Here is an 18,146-nt window from a genome sequence, read left to right as displayed (position 1 = left end):
GTAATATGATGGGTACGGGAGGCAAAAACTCATGACATAATTTTCTTATACAGGGATTAATGGAATATTTAAACTAAAAAATTATAATCACTCATTTCCCATGTTTAAAGAATAATTCTCCTAATATAGACAAACAAATGAACTAACTTAAATGAGATGCAATTCTAAATGATATGATTAACACATATAGAGGGTAGGGGTAATATAATAGGAAATATCATGCAAATGAGAAAAGATCCTAAAAAAAATGCATGAAAATGTAGTGAATGTCACGCAAGAGATGAAACTAACGCATGAACGATCTAAGGGTCTAGCATTGGATTAGGCCATTTCTAAAAGTTCTTACTAGCGTTGGACTCGCAAGTAGGCGGAGGGAGAAGTCACAACTAGCGTTGGACTAGTGTGGTGATGTCATACATTAATAATTCATAGTAAAACAAATAAGTCATAAATTAAAACAAATAAATATATAAGAGCACGTAGCACGTAAGCATAATATCTAGATGCCAAAATTCTAAGGAAAGCGGATAAAGCATATAACACATAAGCTACATAAATACACAAAACCTACTTATTACAACGGAGAATCTAACTGCAATCTAAAATGGGAAAATATAAAAAATAAACCTATCTATTCTATCTATTGCAACAGGGTACCTAATTACAATCTAAAATAGGAAAAATATGATAAAATAAACCCATTTATCCTATCTATTACATTGGTCTATCTAATTACAATACTTGCAAAAATATTACCTATCAAATACAATACTTACATTTTGAGGTATTTAAACACCTCTCAAATAATTATAAAATTAACTAAACAAACATAAGAAAATTTGAATGAACATTTGAATCAAATAAATAACAAAGCATATAAAAATATATAAACACATAGGAACACGTAGGAGCACATAAGAGCACGTAATTAATATTTAAATAATGATAGGGGTACTTCCCTTTTGAAGTGGTGACTAAATAGAGTCAAACTGCTCTATTTATACTCAAAATAAACAAAAGAATCATGACACCAATTTAATTAAAAATAATAATATTGATTAAAAATACTAAATTCACATTAATATGTCAAACATCTAAAAATTACAAGTTAAATGTATTCAACAGTAATATAATTAGCTATTAAAAAAAATAAACAGTTATAATAGTGATAGTCAAAAATTCATTAGGGACTAAATTGCAAAAATAAAAAACTTTTGGGGTAAAAGTATATTTTTACAAAGTTTAGGTGCCAAAATTAAATAAAGGATAGAGTTCAGAGACCAAAATACAATTAACTTAAGGGCCTAGATGAAAGAAATTTAAAATATTATGAGCCATAATAAAATTACTCCAAAGATTAGAGGCTAAATTACAAATTCATTTCTGATGTCTTAGGAAAATAAGAGGCCATTGGGCTACCTTTTGTTTATTTCCGGGCCAAAAATCCGATCAGCCCAAAGAAAAAAACATGGAAAAGGAGTGAACAAACCTACTAAATTTACTAAGTTTAGCCTGATGAAAACGGGTTGGGCATGAACCCCAAACCCAGTAACTAGTCCAATCGAAACCCAACACAAAAATAACTCTTGGCCCAACCAAAAATCAAAAAACAAGCCCACCAGAAAAAATAAAAATTAGCCCAACACTTTTTTCTTTTTTTTTTCCTTCTTTTTTTTTCTTCTTCTTCTTCTTCATTTTTCTTCTTCTCCTTCTCCGGCCAGCTGAAGCTTCTTCAATCAGCGGCTGGCGACGGCGACCTCTCCGATCATCAAATTTGACCAAAATACACATCCCCACTCAATTTTTTGCGTAGAATTCATTTTTGGGTTTAGTTTTTACAAAAAATGAACCAAAAGTGGCGAAAGTGACAAAAGACAGCCCATTTTTTATTTTTTCAAAACACCATATCCTTCACCAAAAATCATAAAAATTAGGGCAAAAAACCTCAGCGGCCATTAAATTATTGGCGGGATCATGTTTTGGCCATCAAACTATTTTTTGTCAATAATTGGACACTAAACAATTTAATCCATAAACCCGTGACCATTTTGTCATTAATTGCTCTTAAGTTCTGAAATTAGCATTACACGTGGCAAGGTTCGAGGGCAATTTTGTCCAACAATTTACTGACCCTACAACTCAACTCCTCTGTTTCCTCCCCTTCTGAAACAGGGTACCCAATCCCACGAACCATGAATAGTCATTAGATTTTTCTTTTCAACTTTGATTTCTCAACCGATAAATGGCACTTTTTCGTCTTCTCCATTTGCCATCATGTCCCACAAACTTCTTCTGCTTCCACCAGAACCTTTCCTCAGCTTCACCACAACCCTCCACTCACAAACCTCCCACACTCAACGCCGCTCTCTCTTTTCCCTCTCTTTCATTCAAACTCCCATTTAAGTCCCAAAGATTCAATCTTTTTGAGTTCCAAGCCCTTTTTTCAACCCGAGCCCAACCCATTACTCAAAATTTAGAAAATGCAGAAAAAGATAACCAAGAAGAAGAAGAAGATGACGATAAAGGAGAAGAAGAAGAATTCTCTAAAACCAGAAATTTAGCTCAGAATGTTCCATGGACCTCCACCGTAGATGATCTTCGTCCTCTCTTTGAGAAATATGGTACTGTTGTGGACATTGAGGTTGGTTTTCATTGATTTTTGTTCATTTCCAAAAAAAAAAAAAAATACAACTTTTGCTCAACCTGGATTGTGTGTTTTTTTCTTTTTAGCTTGTTTTGTTTGCTTTGAACATAATGGAACATAACGGTCCAGTTATATCTTGATTTTCTTGATATTCAATGCAATGAATGTCTGATTTGTGCAAAATGTTAATATTCTAAATGATTTTTTTTGTTTATTATTTTTTTGTTTGTTTAAGCTGTCAATGTATAACAAGACCAGAAACAGGGGTTTGGCATTTGTTAGAATGGCATCACATGAGGAAGCTTTGGCTGCTTTCAGGAATCTTGAATCGTATGTAAGCATATTTGATAAATCGGGGTTGTTTCTGGACATTGTATTTCTCATGGGATTATGTAAAATTCCGGTTATGTTATGGATTAAATTGCTGGACAAAATTGCCCCAGAACATTGCCACGTGTAATGCTAATTTCAGAACTTAAGAGCAATTAACGACGAAATGGTCACGAGTTTATGGATTAAATTGTTTAGTAGCCAATTATTGACAAAAATAGTTCGATGGCCAAAACATGATCCCGTCAATAGTTTAATGGCCGCTGATGTTTTTTGCCCTAAAAATTATACTACAACACTCCTTACAACGTCTACAATACAACTATGATTTTAATTTGACAAGAAAACAACATAAAAGGGCTAAATTAAAGCAAAAGAACCCCTAAAAATTCATTTTTCTTGTTGCCTTTTAGACTACGAAATCGACACAAAACTTAATTAAACAACCTCCCCAAACCATTAACTAGTCATGATTATTCATTTTAACAACAATATACGTACAAAATTAACATTTTAATTCGATTTTCTATTTAAGCATTTTCTCAAACATTGGCATGCATACACAAGAATCATTTCCTTTTCCTCAATCTAGTTCATGCCATTTCCCCAAATTCAGCAAAAACAACAAAGGAAGCCAGGAAAAACAAAAGAAAATTAAACAATGAAGCATGGATTTAACATGATAAAAAAAACTAAAAATATACCTCAATAAATATGAAAATCTTTCGGTTGAAGTTTTTGATGAAATTTCCAAGCCTTAACCGATAGCTGCCCCTCCTTTTTTTGTTGTGTGCGAGTGTGTTGAGAGAGAAGAGAGGGAGCCGAGTGTGAGTTTGGGGAGAGGAAGAGTGTTTTTTTTCTTCTGTGTATGTTTGTGTCTTCCCTTCTTGAGGGAAAAAGAAATGGCTGAGACAAAGAATTAGGTGGTGTCCTTCTTGTTGTGTCTGACTTCCAAGCAAAAAGAAGAAGCCTGGCCGAGAGATGTATTGAGAGTGGAGTGTTAGGTTGGTCAAAAATAATGGACTTCCAAATGACAAGCAAGGTGCATGGAAATAACATGATGAATTTTTTACCAAAATGAATAGACAGGTCCAATGGGAATTGAGTGTAAAAATGGATTAATAGTGGTTTTGGTAGGGGAGATGATTAAAATGTGTAAGTTTAGTCATGATTTGATTTTGATTTTGCTTTTGATTTTTTTTCATAATTTTCTTTTCTTAAAATAAACATACAAAAATGAGAATATACATTAAAATGCAAGAAAATAAATGACTCATCAAATAGAAAATATTCAAGAAAACATAAAAATTTGACAAAAATTTGGCAAAATTTTGGTGTCTACAGTACCTGCACCACCCCTCTCATCATTTAATATATCTTAAAGATAATTTATATTAATTTAGTTTAATACTTTACATATTCATCTAAAATTCAAAATCTAATCCTTCAAGTATAATAAAAAGAGTGTTGTTCACTGTAGCAGGCTCTCTTTTTGACAAGTGGCTTGCTACTTATTTGACACTTGGCTGGATTTTTTAATAAGGGAAACAATGGAACGGAGGCATACAAGAAACCAATGGAACTAGCAAGTAAGACATTACATTGCCTATTACATTGTAATAAAACCAACGGGACCCATTACATTGCAATAGAACCTCTGTTATATGGCCCATTTCATTGTAAACACTTAAGACAAACAAGAAACCAGCCGTATCTCTTCTTTTCTTCTTCTTCGGGTGAAAGTACCAGCAAGTACTCTTCCTTTCCTGTAGCAGAGATGGTTCCTTCACATGCTTATTGTACTTGGAAGCATGGAAGGCCTGAAATCCCTCAGAGATTAGGTGTCTTCTTTTTCCCCAAAATTCAGGGATTTTTCCCCAGAAAAGTGGCCAACTGTTTGATTTCATTCATTTGTACTAGAATTGGTTTTGCAGCCATCCAATTTTCCCATGAACACCATAATTCTAAATCATATTTTCAGGGATTTGATGTGATAGACATTAAGTGAGTAGTAATTTAGGTTTTTAGGTTTTAAAAAGGAAAAGAAAGGGAAGTGCCCATATAAGGGTGTATTTCTTTCTCTAAAGACCTTGCGCTTGGAAGGGAGCTTCTTCTGCCTCTAACTTTGGTAAGGGTCCTTTTCATTTGTAAATTAGATTCTATTTTTTCCCCTAAATATGTGTAGTCATATGTGGTAGAGATATTAAAATTAGTAGATTTTTGGCTAAATGTTTCTCTTGGTTTATTCATGTAAAAATTTCAGCAAATATTACTGTCGCGCCCCATTTTTTGATAAATAAATAAAATGAAATGGTTTAAAAAAATGTATTTTTTTTTTTGGAAAATGAATCGTTATTTAAAAGAAAAATGGGTCTAAATGGGGTTTTGAAAATGCGACGATTTGACCCAAAATTATAGTTTAAAAAGGGTTTTTGAAACAAAAATTGGAGTCGCCACTTGGTAATGAGTTAAGGTGTACCAAGTCACCAAAAAATGAATTTTTAAAGAAAAATAGGAAAAAGTAGTAAGAAACCCCTTTTAAACGACTCCTAGTCCACGTAAACCAAAGAAAAAGGTTCGGGAGTCACATTTGACAAAGGGGAAGGCAAGGATAAAATCCAAGGCACCCCTTTGACCTAGCCAAGGCTAGTTGCATGATTTAATCAAAGATTTTCTTATTTTAACCAAAGAATTTATTACATTTGGATGCACTATATGAATGCAAACCCTAGACCTAGGGGTATTGGGGGAAATTTCTCTTCAAAGGTTAAGTGGTGCCAATCACATTAATTGTGAAGCCCAATAACGATCCTTCGAAGAAGTCACGAATAATGCAAGTGGAATGCTCAAACAAGGAAAGAAAATATGAGAGGTGTGCAAATGAAGGCAAAAGTGCTCGTGTGCAAGTAAAGGGATAAAAAAATGCATATGTGCAAATGAGACAAAGTGTTCGTGTGCAAGTGAAGGGATAAAAAGGTGCACGTGTGCAAATGAGAGGAGAAGTGTTCGTGTGCAAGTGAAGGGATAAATGTGTACGTGTGCAAATGAGAGGAGAAGTGAAAGTATAAAATGATAAAGTGGATTAAAAAATGCATGAGCCTAGGGAATTCATGCATATTGGGTACGGGGAGACCTAAATCGTGACTTAATTTGCCCTTTTATAGAGGGAATACAAGCGTGCTAAGGCTTAGAAAAAGCCACACTCGTCTATATCCCATATTTAAGGGGACTCTCAATCAAATGAACCCTATAGCTAGCATGAAATGCAAAAAATCCTAAAATGGAGGAAAAAGGGGTTCGAGGGGCATGCAAAATGATAAAACTAAAAAAATGCATGACATGTAATGAACATGCAAACATGTACTAACGAGGGGAAATCCCTAAGGGTCTAGCGTTGGACTAGCCCATTCTATGAATTCTGACTAGCATTGGACTAGTGGAAACGTACATTCATCCATCACATTCATTCATGGCCATGGAAAGCGAGTAGACATGCCAAACACTCGTAAACACATAGCACATAACATTTAGCATGCTCGACTAGATGCAAGAACCTAATTAAAGCAAGTAACACATAACACATAGGCAATTAAAGCCCTAACTATTACATTTGCTAGCTAGGCACACGTCTTCGATAGGTCTTCATTGAATGCTCCTCCAAGCCCTATCTATTACAAGCCAAGAGGTGTACACATACCCCATAAAGAAGAACTTAAATAAAAGCAAAAGTAAATGAAATGAAAGAACTAAAGAAAGGCAATGAAAGCAAATAGTCATGTAATTTCCACGTAACACGTTGGATCACATAGAAGAGACACAAAAAGGGATAAAAGAAAATATACCGCCCCCTTTGAATGGTGACCAAATGAAAGAAAAATGGCTTCAAAACAATAAAAAAGGTCAAGGTACCACTTTAATTGAGAAAAATTAAAAGAAAATGGAAACAACCGTCAAATTGAATCACTCGAAGCATTCCAAGGAAAGTAAACTACTCGTACTTAACCAATTAAGACAAACAAAAACCCAATTGGAAAAAAATTAAAGAGGTCTAAAGGGCCAATTTATTACTATTATAAACACTAAGGAACTAAAAAAACATAAAATAAAATTAAGAATCTAAGGTGAAACTTACCAAATCAAACTAGAAAATTCACAAAAAGGTAAACGAGGAGCAATTTACTAGTAGCTAAACAACCAAATGCCAAAGAATCCAAAAAAAATCAAATTAACTACAAGTCTAGGAAAAAGAAATTATTAGACCCTTCAAATTCATTCTACAATCCCTTAAGTATCTACCCAAAACAAATCAAGATGTATTAAAGAGGAAATGGCATGTTAGGAGGACAAAATTAATTAAGTTTCCAATTAATTGGGCCATGGAAGCATTAGATGGAAGCCAAGGGGTTGGAGTGCGATTTTTGAAAGTCATTTTCATGCAAAAGCCATGCAATCACGTAGAAGAAACTTTCTCTGCAACAAATTTCATTTCCAGCCGTGGCTTCTTTCCATTCTACCATGCAAACACAATCCAACAAACAAAAAAACTTGTAAGGAGATCAAACATTCTTCCCCCTCTTCGGAACGCAAAAATCCAGAAAACAAGAATATTCAAATGCTAAAACAAAATCCAGCAACTTTGACTTGTTCTTCCTATTTCATGCTGCAAAAACTGAAAACTAGCAAGGTAGACAACTAAACCAGTTTTGGTGAATTGCTGCATTACCGAGTTGCTCAAATGCACTCCTAGCACAATTAAAAATTCAGCCAATCGATCCAAGCTTCAACATTAAATCAAAGACAAGCGTAACTCAACAGGCCAACAACTCCAAATACAAATTCTGGCAGCCTCTCATGCGAAGAAAAATGAAAAAAAAAACTTTCTTATAATCTGCTGCAAATTTGTGGCTTACTCTTTGTACAGACCATCCATGAGCTCAAATCAAAACATAATGAGGCAAATATCGCATGTTACCCACTAGTATACCCCAAGACATAAACCATTTAACATGCTCAAACAAGCAAAATATAGTTCGGTGACTGCTAAAAAAAACAAAGTGCAGCAGCAATTTCCAGCCGCAATCTTTCGCATTTTTATCATGCAAACAAATTCATCAACCCAGAAATTATTGACCCAATTTAAAACATGAAATTTTGGGTGCAAGATTAAGATGGCAAATCTGGTTTTGATCATCAACAAAGGAAGGAAATTCATTATCCATCAATAACAAAAGAAGCAAATCTGGCTTTGTGCACCTTCAGCCGCAGCTTTTCTTGCATTTCAACATACAAATGTGTTCACCATATATCAGAGTTTTAACTACCAATCACCAACTAAACTTGTAACTTCATTGTAGCATTGAAACAAGAAAATGGAGCTAATCATCAAAGGTAGAAAGAAAACTAAACAGCACAAGAATGAAACAGAAAAAAACGCAGCAAGCTTTCTGCAATTCGGCACTTTACAAAATCCAGCTTTCAAACACAATCAAATCCAAACACAAGGCTTTAAACTAGGCAGCAAACCATCATCCAAACAAATAGAAAAAAAAACTGAGCAAAATCCAGTGCAAATACAAATAAAATACGTTCAGCAAGTTGAAAAATCTGGAACATATAAAACTGATTTGGCAAGTTGAAATGCATTTTCCAGCAAGTACTTGGGCATGAATCCGAATTTACCTCGGTTAAATCATTGTGTTAAGTACCCAAAACTAACATGCAAGGCTACTTAATGAAATTACTATCATTTCTAGTTCAGATCAAGTTCGGACAGCAACTATAAACATCCACAATTCCAGAAATTCTGTTCACCATCCTCGGATGAACTTGCATGTAGCAGTTTTCTGTTTCATATTTTTTTTTCCTTGCTTAGCCGAACTAATGAACTTCATGCAAAGCTTAATCACCTACTTCTTAGCTAGTTAATCACATTTATAAGCTCAGCCTGCCTCAGGGAAACGAAATTAAAATTGCATTTCCATTTCAGCTTCTCGGCAAAGCTGGAAAATTGGTTTAGCAGTCCAATACTTCCAATAAAAAAAAAATCCAGCCATGCAACCGAAATCCTGCCCATAAAGTTCACATGCAGTACCAAATAAAGAGCTGTCTATCAATTTGGATCCAAAACTAAGCTCAGATCATCACAAATTAGCAAGCTGAAGCTGAAATTTCCAACTCAAGCTCTCGGCAGCTTTAATTCTTTCCAAATCAGTTTTCTTGTAACTTAATTTTGTCATCCAACCGCACAACTCCACATGCATGCTTATAAACAACTTCATCAAGCCATAATCAACTAGCTTAAGTCCAGAAATTACCTCAGCTTAAGGCTCAAATCACGCAACTAGCAGCTGCAAAAATCCTCTACTCTCGGCTGTCCAGAATTTCAGTCCGCAACTCTCCTTCTCCTTTGCTCTAGCTTGCGACTAGTATGAAGACAATATGGCTCCCAATCTCTTTCTAGTTTACAGACGAAAGGAAATGGATGAAAAACTCACACGGACAGCAGCTGCAATTTTTCCTCTCGGCAGCTCACGCACGCAGGGTTGGTTGGTCTGAGTTCAGTGGTTGCAGTTGTAATGATTGTGGTTGAATTCAGCACGGCTCACAGCAAGCTAGTTCACACACGAAACTCTGAAAAATCTCTGCTCCCTCTCGGCTCTCATACACACGGCAAGTTTGATGATTCTGGCTTAGTGTAGTGGCTTCAACTGATGGAGGTGGAAACTGGTGAGGTTGCAGCCGTGAAGTTGGGTGCAAATGGAGTTGATGGTTCCCTGATCTCTTCCCTCAGCTTACGGACAGGGCAGGAACGAAATGGAATTGCAGCTCGCGGCTTCTTCCTTTGGTCGATACTCACGAGGAGCAGCTCTCACTTACTTGCTCTCGGATGCTACATGAAGATGAGGTGCCGTTGTGGTTTGATATGTGAAGTGGAATGATGTTGTCGAGTGTTGGGGTTGCTGAAATGGGAAGCTAAGTCGCGGATGAGGGAAGTGGGGTGTGAGTGGAGTGGAGTGGAGTGCAGTCGGCAATAACAATGGAAGGTGCTAGGTTGAGAAGTGGAAAATGGAACCGGCAGAAATAGAATTGTGATTTTTTGATTTTTTTTTTTTTTTAAATTAATTAATTAATTAATTAAACAACAAAAATGATAATAATAAAACAATAATAATTAATGATGAAAACAACTTAATTAACATTAGATAAAAATAAACTAAAAACAACAAAAAATGCAAATTTCCATTTTTCATTTTCATTTTTTCCTTTTCTTTTGTTTTCGAAATAACCTAACCAAAAAATAAATAAAGTCAAAAGATTGAATTTAAAAAGAAATAAACCTATTTTGTGAACAATTTTCCTTTTTCTCTTTTTTCATGATTTTTCTACGCTAAAACTTAAAAATAAAAATAAAAATAAAAACTAGAAACTAAAAAAAACTAAAAGCAACCACGACAAATGAGAATAAAAAGTAAAAGAAATTACACCAAAAATTTGGTGTCTATAATTACATATTAGAATAAGACATTAATCGGTTTATTAAATCATGTTGTGATCTATAAACTTTTTGTTAAATCATGTTGTGACCATTCGAAAGAAATTGAAACATTTTATGTAAATTCATAAAAACTTTCGCCAAAAAAAACATTTTTATTAAATCATGTTGTGAAAAACTTTCGTCATACTCCACTGTGAAGAATTTGGACTCGGAACAATTCATTCTAATACTTCACTTAATCAGGTTTATTCTTCTTTTCTTTTTCCTATTTAATTTGTATTGCTTGCATTCTTTTTTGCTCCTTTTGCAATTGTGTTTGGGTTAGTTGCTCAATTAGCTTTCTGAATTTTCATTTTCGGTCAATTTAGATCATTTGACTATGTTTTTACTAGCAGTAAAACTTAACAGAATAGTAAATGGATCAATAATGAGAGTTATAAGACCATCATTTATTAATTTGGTTGATTTTCTTCTCACAATGTGCTTACTTTACTTGAAAACATATTTTTATACTTCTAGATCATAACTAAACAATAAGTTTTATGGAGCTATGAAAACGGTGTCTAGCACTACTACTGTAATTCTTCAGTTTTTTTTTTCATTGTGAATCTTTATTCTTCCTTTTCTTATACTGATTTTGCTTTTTTTTTGGCCTATGCTTACAAAATGTCGACCTGTTTCTTCAACTGAAGCTGGCTATTCTATTTGGTGTGCATCTTTTGCTCCAACAAGTTGGCATATTCAGTTCTCAGGTTTGTCTAAGGTCTAAGAAACTAAATTTTTTGCTGCTTTTTTTTGTCTAAGGGATTTGGATTTTATCGGCTGTTGATTATATTATAGGTTGTGTGTCTCATGTTAAAAAGTTTTAAGCTTCAGGCATATTAATTGCTATCTATTTCATTTTTACATGATTGTGAGATACATGATGTAGTTAATGGTTTTCTTTCTGTTATGAGAGTAAAAGCCTTCACATGATAAGAATGAATGTCTGTTCCATATAGAATGCCTTGGATAGTAATCTTCTTTTTTTGTCATGGACTCTGTGATCAAAGAAAATTGTGATAATGTTCCTACTATGATTTCTTAGTTTGATGTGGGTCAAATGATGAGGAAAAAAAGATTGTAGAAAAGATGCAGTTCTTAGATGGAAAAAGAAACGATTAGATAGAGCAATAAAACGTCATAGTGTAGGAACTTTGCCTTCTGCTATTACGTCTTCCTCGCCACCTGTAAATTTGAGTAATATGCAATTGTGTATGCCTGCACTATTCCAGTTTACAGGGAGGCACACTTCCAACCTGACAGAGTATCCTACACAAATGAGTGTGAGATCACAGGCCAAAATATCTCAAACAAACCAACTTTTTGAGGTAGCCTCTTTAGAAAATCAAATTGTAGACCTTGCTAAGATTGTGACTGAGCCTTTATTGTTCAGTCTCTTCCCAGGTTGTCTTTATTCGATATAAATTAAAATAGTACGCAAACTGGTATGGATGCGTTATTTAAATTTGCAAATAGCTAAAGCGTAACTTTGAGACATCATCGGAAAGAGAAAGCTCTTGCATTGAAAGTTCAGAGATCTCAGAAAAAACATTCAAGTCAACAAGAATGTATGAGATCACAGATTATAAGGCCTCTTCCAAATGTCTCTAAATCTGTTCAGCCTCTAATACCGGATTTTGTTAACACATTTTCGCTACCAAATGCAAAGATGAATAGTTTGCAATCATGTATATCTGTCCCGTCGGAATTTTCAATAGCTGAATCTTCCACCTATAGAAATCGACGGAAATAGAGAGTGCTTAAGATGACAGCGAAAAAAATAAGCAAAATCAGCTGGATCAAGCACAGATTATAGGATTTGAGAGTTTGCAACCTCTCATAAGTACAATTGAATAGCATAATCCTGAGGGTGTTGAGATTTTAAATCAGTCTAATCAAGTTGTTCACCAATTACAATCGAATGCGTCTCAGTTTTCAGGTACTTAATATAGCACTGCTTATTAATATAGTTCTTCCCATCAAGTAACTGATTTTATATATCTTCAAAACTCTTTCTATCTTCTTAGAACAGTATAACCAGCTTCTTCCTTTACTTGAAATCAGTGATTTTTTTTCCATTTTTTAAAATTTAAGATTACTTTTTCTACTATAAATTATTTGTTCTAAATGCATGAATTTAAACCCTTTTTCATGTATCATGTAAATTTTTCCATTTTTTAAAATGCATAGACCTTTCACATTAACATGATAACAAACATTTTTAACTTTAAATTGAATATTTTCCAATTATTTAATTTATCTAATTCAAGTGGCTGATATTGGACTCTACTTTACAGGTATACTTGAACAAAATCAAGGGAAAACTAAGAGAAAACGTACAAGTCTTTTAACATTTACATTGTTAAATGACTTGGGTATTTTATATTCTATTATTGTTTATTAAACAAGTTAAGTCATTTAAAATCGATCTTTTATTTATCATAGGAAGAGTTCAAAAAAAAGGGCGAGACCTGTTAGATTGCATTCCAGGTGCGGCAAGCATTCTTCCACAACAACCAGATTGCCCACATTGTGGTGCAAAAAAATTTTTCCATGAAACAGCCAACTTTTGCTATTCTAATGGAGACACAGTGTTAGCTAGCAACCCAATTCCAGCTCCTTTAAAAGAGCTATTAACTTCATCTTTAGAAGAGGCAAAATTATTTAGAATATGTATAAGAACAATTAACAACATTTTTGCTTTCACTTCTTTTGGAGTTAAGTGCGAGAAGAATCCAGCAAAGAGAAATAAAGGTGTCTATACATTTAGGATTTAGGGGCAAGTTTATCACTTCATTAGTGACCTAGTGGCCTCAAAAAATTTGCAGTTGTATTTTCATGATACTGAAAATGAGCTGACAAATCGTTTAAATGCATGTCCAAGGCTAACAGAAAGTATTATCCAGAAGGTTATGAATATCCTTGAACACAATCCATATGCTCGATTTTTTCGTGGTTTAAGAGAAGTTCATAATCTTGATACTTATCGTATTGTCTTGAGAACGCTGCCTGCTGTAGACCAAAGGGTATTTAACAAACCTACGGTCTCCCAAATTGCTGCATTGTGGGTTGAAGGAGAAGAAAATGGGGAAACAAGCCTGAGAGATGTTCGAGTCCATACTCATGGTGGTCATTGTCACAGTATAGAATATTACTATGGCTGTTATGACCCTTTGCAGTACCCTCTTCTTTTTCCTTTTGGTGAACTTGGTTGGCATCAGGGAATCCAAAAAAAAGGAAAAAAGGTCTACAAGAAAAAGACTCGAAATAAGAATTCTGAAAGTTCAATTTCCCCAATGCTTGCTGCTACTGCTGAAGAACTATTACAGATGGAACAAGATGGTAGGTGCAGCCAATCTTATTCATCTATTTGTAGTTCAGTTCAGCATATTAAATTAACTAATTATTCTGTAATTTGTCTACCAGCAATGGCGAAGATTGATAATGATCCAAATTTTGTTTCTGTGAGAGAGTATTATGCTTATAAGTTCTAGATAAGGGATAATGATGAGTCTTTTTTGTTTCATTTTGCTAGATTAATTCTGCAATTTATAGTGGATATGTATGTTACGCTTGAATCTCAAAGACTAGATTTTTATAGATCACAACAAGAGGAAATAAGGAGAGAGTTTTTGCAAGGAATACTAAACTTTGTGGCTGCTGGTGAAACACAGGCAGCAAATATTGGTCAGAGAATTTTTTTACCAGCAAGCTTTATTGGAGGGCCAAGAAATATGAGAAGGAAATACATAGATGCAATGACCTTGGTCCAAAAATTTGGCAAACCAGATATCTTCTTGACCATGACTTGCAATCCTAATTGGCCAAAAATAAAAGAACACCTAATTGAAAAAGAAGAAGCACAGAATCGGCCTAATTTGATTGTAAGAGTCTTTCGTGCTAAACTTCAAGAATTAAAAAATGAAATCCTAAAGAAAAGTATTTTTGGTGAAGTGGCAGTCTATACATATGTTGTAGAGGTTCAAAAAAGAGACTTGCCGCATGCACACTTCCTCTTAAATTTGAAATCTCAACATAAAATGTTCAGACCTGAAGAGTATGATAAAATTGTGAGTGCCGAGATTCCAAACAAAGTGAATACCCACACTTATATAGAATGGTTAAAAAACACATGATGTATGATTCATGCGGTGTTTTAAATCCATCAAGTGTGTGTATGACAAAGAATGGCAAGTGTAGGCATTCCTATCCAAAGGATTTTTGTGAGGAAACAACCCAAACTATTAATTCTTATCCAGTATATAGGCGAAGTAATAATGGTGTTAGAGTCAAAGTTAGACAGCATTACTTGGATAATAGATGGGTTGTTCCCTATAATGCCTATTTACTGGCTAAATTTGATTGTCACATTAATGTTGAAATTTGTTCAACAATTTAGGCTGTTAAATACATCTATAAATACATTTTCAAAGGACATGATAGAATCAGTTTTCATGTTAATTCCGATAATCCAAACAGCCATATTGATGAAATCCAGCAGTATCAGGCAGCTCACTGGGTCTCACCACCTGAGGCTGGATGGAGACTTTTTTGTTTTGCTATGGGCGAAATAAAACCTCCAGTAATTCATTTGCAGCTTCACCTAGAAAACTATCAGCCTATAAGTTTCAAAAAGCATCAAAATTTGACCAATGTTGTGAGCAATCCAAGAAACAAAAAGACAATGCTCACTGAAGTCTTCTACATGAATAGAACAGATTTAGAAGCTCAGACTCTGAATTGTACATATTCTGAATTTCTAGACCATTTTGTTTGGCGTCCTGATGAGAAACGTTGGAAAATGAGAGGTCGAGGAAGAATAAATGCAGTCCATCCGACTGAAGGAGAGAGGTACTACCTTAGGCTTCTTTTAACAAAAGTCCGTGCTCTGAAGTCCTTCAAAGACTTGAAGACTTATAACGGAGTATAGGTTAGAACCTTTCGTGAAGCAGCACTTTTAAGAGGGCTGCTTCAAGATGATAACAGCCAAGAACATTGTCTTAAAGAGGCATCTCTCTTTCATATGTCTTATGAATTGAGAAGACTTTTTGCAACCCTTTTGGTATATTCCTGTCCTAACAATCCCAAACAATTATGGTTAAATTTGAGGCTATAATGTTGGAGGATTTTCTAAGGTGTTCAGATTTGACTCCTAGAGAGGTCAGGAAAAAGGTACTGCAACAAATAAGTGGTTTTCTTGAATCAATGGGAAAAAGCATAGCTTCATTTGGATTGGTTCCGAATGATCTATCATCCTTTGATGTTGAGAACCAAACAAGGGAATTGTTACCTGAAAGAAGCATAACAGTTCGTGAAGAAGATCTGAATGCAATTTCTTTGCTTAATGAAAAACAAAGGCATGCATTTGAGATCATATCTCACCGCGTATATGAGAACAAAAGTGGGGCCTTTTTTGTAGATGGCCCTGGAGGCACTGGAAAATCATTTCTCTATAGAGCGTTGCTAGCTGATGTAAGGTCTAAAGGGTATTTAGCACTAGCAACAGCCACTTCAGGAATTGCTGCTTCTATACTACCAGGAGGTAGGACTGCCCATTCACGATTTAAAATCCCAATTGATCTTTTAGAAGGCAGAGCATGTAGAGTTAGCAAACAAAGCAGCCTGGCAGCAATGATTAGAGAATCCAAACTCATTATCTGGGATGAGGCTCCTATGTCAAAAAGATCTGCAATTGAAGCATTAAATGATCTATTGCAAGATCTTATGAACTCATCAGAAATATTTGGTGGAAAAGTTGTCATCTTTGGTGGCGACTTTAGACAAACATTGCCAATTGTTCGCAGAGGAAATCAATCTGAGACTATTAATGCTTGCATAATAAATTCTCCTCTATGGCCTTCTCTTGAAAAATTGTAGTTAACAGAGAATATGAGGGCTCGATTAGACCCCTCATTTACTGATTATTTATTGAGAGTTGGCAATGGAACTGAAAAAATCCAAGATGATAGCTACATAAAGATTCGCTCTTCAATTTTGCTTGAAAATAGTGAGGCTGATTCTGCACTAGATAATTTGATAAATTTAGTATACCCCAATATCATAACTGGATCATCAGATGCTAACACTCCAGTCAACCAAGCAATTCTGTCCACAAAAAATAATTTTGTTGATGAGGTGAATGACATTCTCATTAGCAAATTTCCAGGTGAAGCAATAGAATATCTTAGTTTTGATGAAACCTTAAATCCAAATCATCAGGGACAGTATGAGGACTTTTTGAATTCTCTTTCCCCAAGTGGACTTCTACTACATAGGCTGATCTTGAAGGTTAATGCACCAATAATCTTGCTTAGAAATTTAGATCCCACTGAAGGCCTTTGTAATGGGACAAGATTAATATGCAGGAATTTGAGCCGAATGTTATTCATGCTCAAATAGTTGTAGGTGATTTTGCTGGAAAAGATGTTTTCATCCATAGAATTCCGTTAGAACCTCCCACTGAGGAGCAATACCCTGTCCCATATAAGAGAACTCAGTTTCCAATCCATTTGTGCTTTGCAATGACAGTTAACAAAGCTCAAGGACAAACATTAGATTTTGTAAGTATTTATTTAAGAGAACCTGTGTACTCTCATGGCTAGCTTTATGTGGCGTTATCACGTGCAAGAACAGCTTCACAAGTCAAGTTACTCATTAAGCCTCCATTTTTTGATAAATCCAGAATAAATCAGACAAAAAATATTGTATATAGAGAAGTTCTTGAAGCTTCTCAATTAGCTGTCAAGTAAATGAACATTCTTCTGCTATTTCTTCCATTTTTAATTAATCCTATCATAATTGTACTCTATATTTAGAATCAAATTCATCTTTTTGTACCATTTATAGATAAGCATGGCAAGACGCTACCTTCCAGTGAATGAGGTCGTTGAGGGAGTAAAAGGATGGACAGTATTGGCTCAGGTTGTTCAAAGAGGATATGGTCAGTTGAGTCGATGAGCAAGGCCTGTGAACTACCACCACTTCCTTCTAACAGATTCTGAGGTAACCAAAAAAATAAAGATATTCCTTCAATTTTTGCATATATCTTTGACTCTTTTACAAATTTACAGCTTTTCTTCTTTATGATGCAACAGGGAAGAAAGGTTTCAACAGTCATCTATGGCAATGATATCCATTTTTTTGCTGCCATGTTGATGCCATTCAGGAGATACTATATCTCCAGTGCAGCTCTTCAAAAAGCAGAATCAAGGTATAAGGTCAGTGACTACCCATATTCTTGGGTAATCCATAACAGAACGTTGGTTGAGGAGCATGTTGAGCAGGTTCCGCCGGTTATTCCGTGTCACTTTGAGCTCACAGCATTTGAAAACTTATTCAGATTTGCTGACACAGAAAATTTGCAAAGTAAGTTCATGCTTTATCTTAGATAATCCCAATGTATTCCTTATGTTATTTTCAACTTATCCTTAGATTGAAATATTCTTTTGAATAATAGATATCCAGGGTATTGTCGTGCATGCTTTTCCTTCAAGGGAACAGGGTCTTGATTCAACGACTAGAGACTTGGTTGTTATTAATCAAGAGTAAGCCAACAGGAACAAAAGAATAGACTTTCAATTTACTAAATAAACTTATTACATTCTTTAATTTTTATCATATTTATTGCCTTTTTAG

The 18,146-nt window shown here is 34.7% G+C and overlaps 1 protein-coding gene across 1 annotated transcript; it reads left to right on the top strand.

Moving 5' to 3' along the window:
- Positions 1 to 15,605: 15,605 nt before the first annotated feature.
- Positions 15,606 to 16,388, top strand: LOC113774021 (ATP-dependent DNA helicase pif1-like). Its single transcript, XM_027318602.1, has one exon. The coding sequence runs from the start codon at positions 15,606 to 15,608 to the stop codon at positions 16,386 to 16,388; it is 783 nt and encodes a 260-aa protein (XP_027174403.1).
- The last annotated feature ends 1,758 nt before the right edge of the window (positions 16,389 to 18,146 follow it).

This window comes from Coffea eugenioides, chromosome 6 (genome assembly GCF_003713205.1).
Source record: "Coffea eugenioides isolate CCC68of chromosome 6, Ceug_1.0, whole genome shotgun sequence".
In the NCBI taxonomy this organism is placed as follows: domain Eukaryota; kingdom Viridiplantae; phylum Streptophyta; class Magnoliopsida; order Gentianales; family Rubiaceae; genus Coffea; species Coffea eugenioides.
This window is presented reverse-complemented; position numbering and strand designations above follow the sequence as displayed.

Excerpts from the sequence above, each read along its gene's own strand:
- LOC113774021 (XM_027318602.1), top strand. The coding sequence starts at position 15,606 with ATGGTTAAATTTGAGGCTATAATGTTGGAGGATTTTCTAAGGTGTTCA.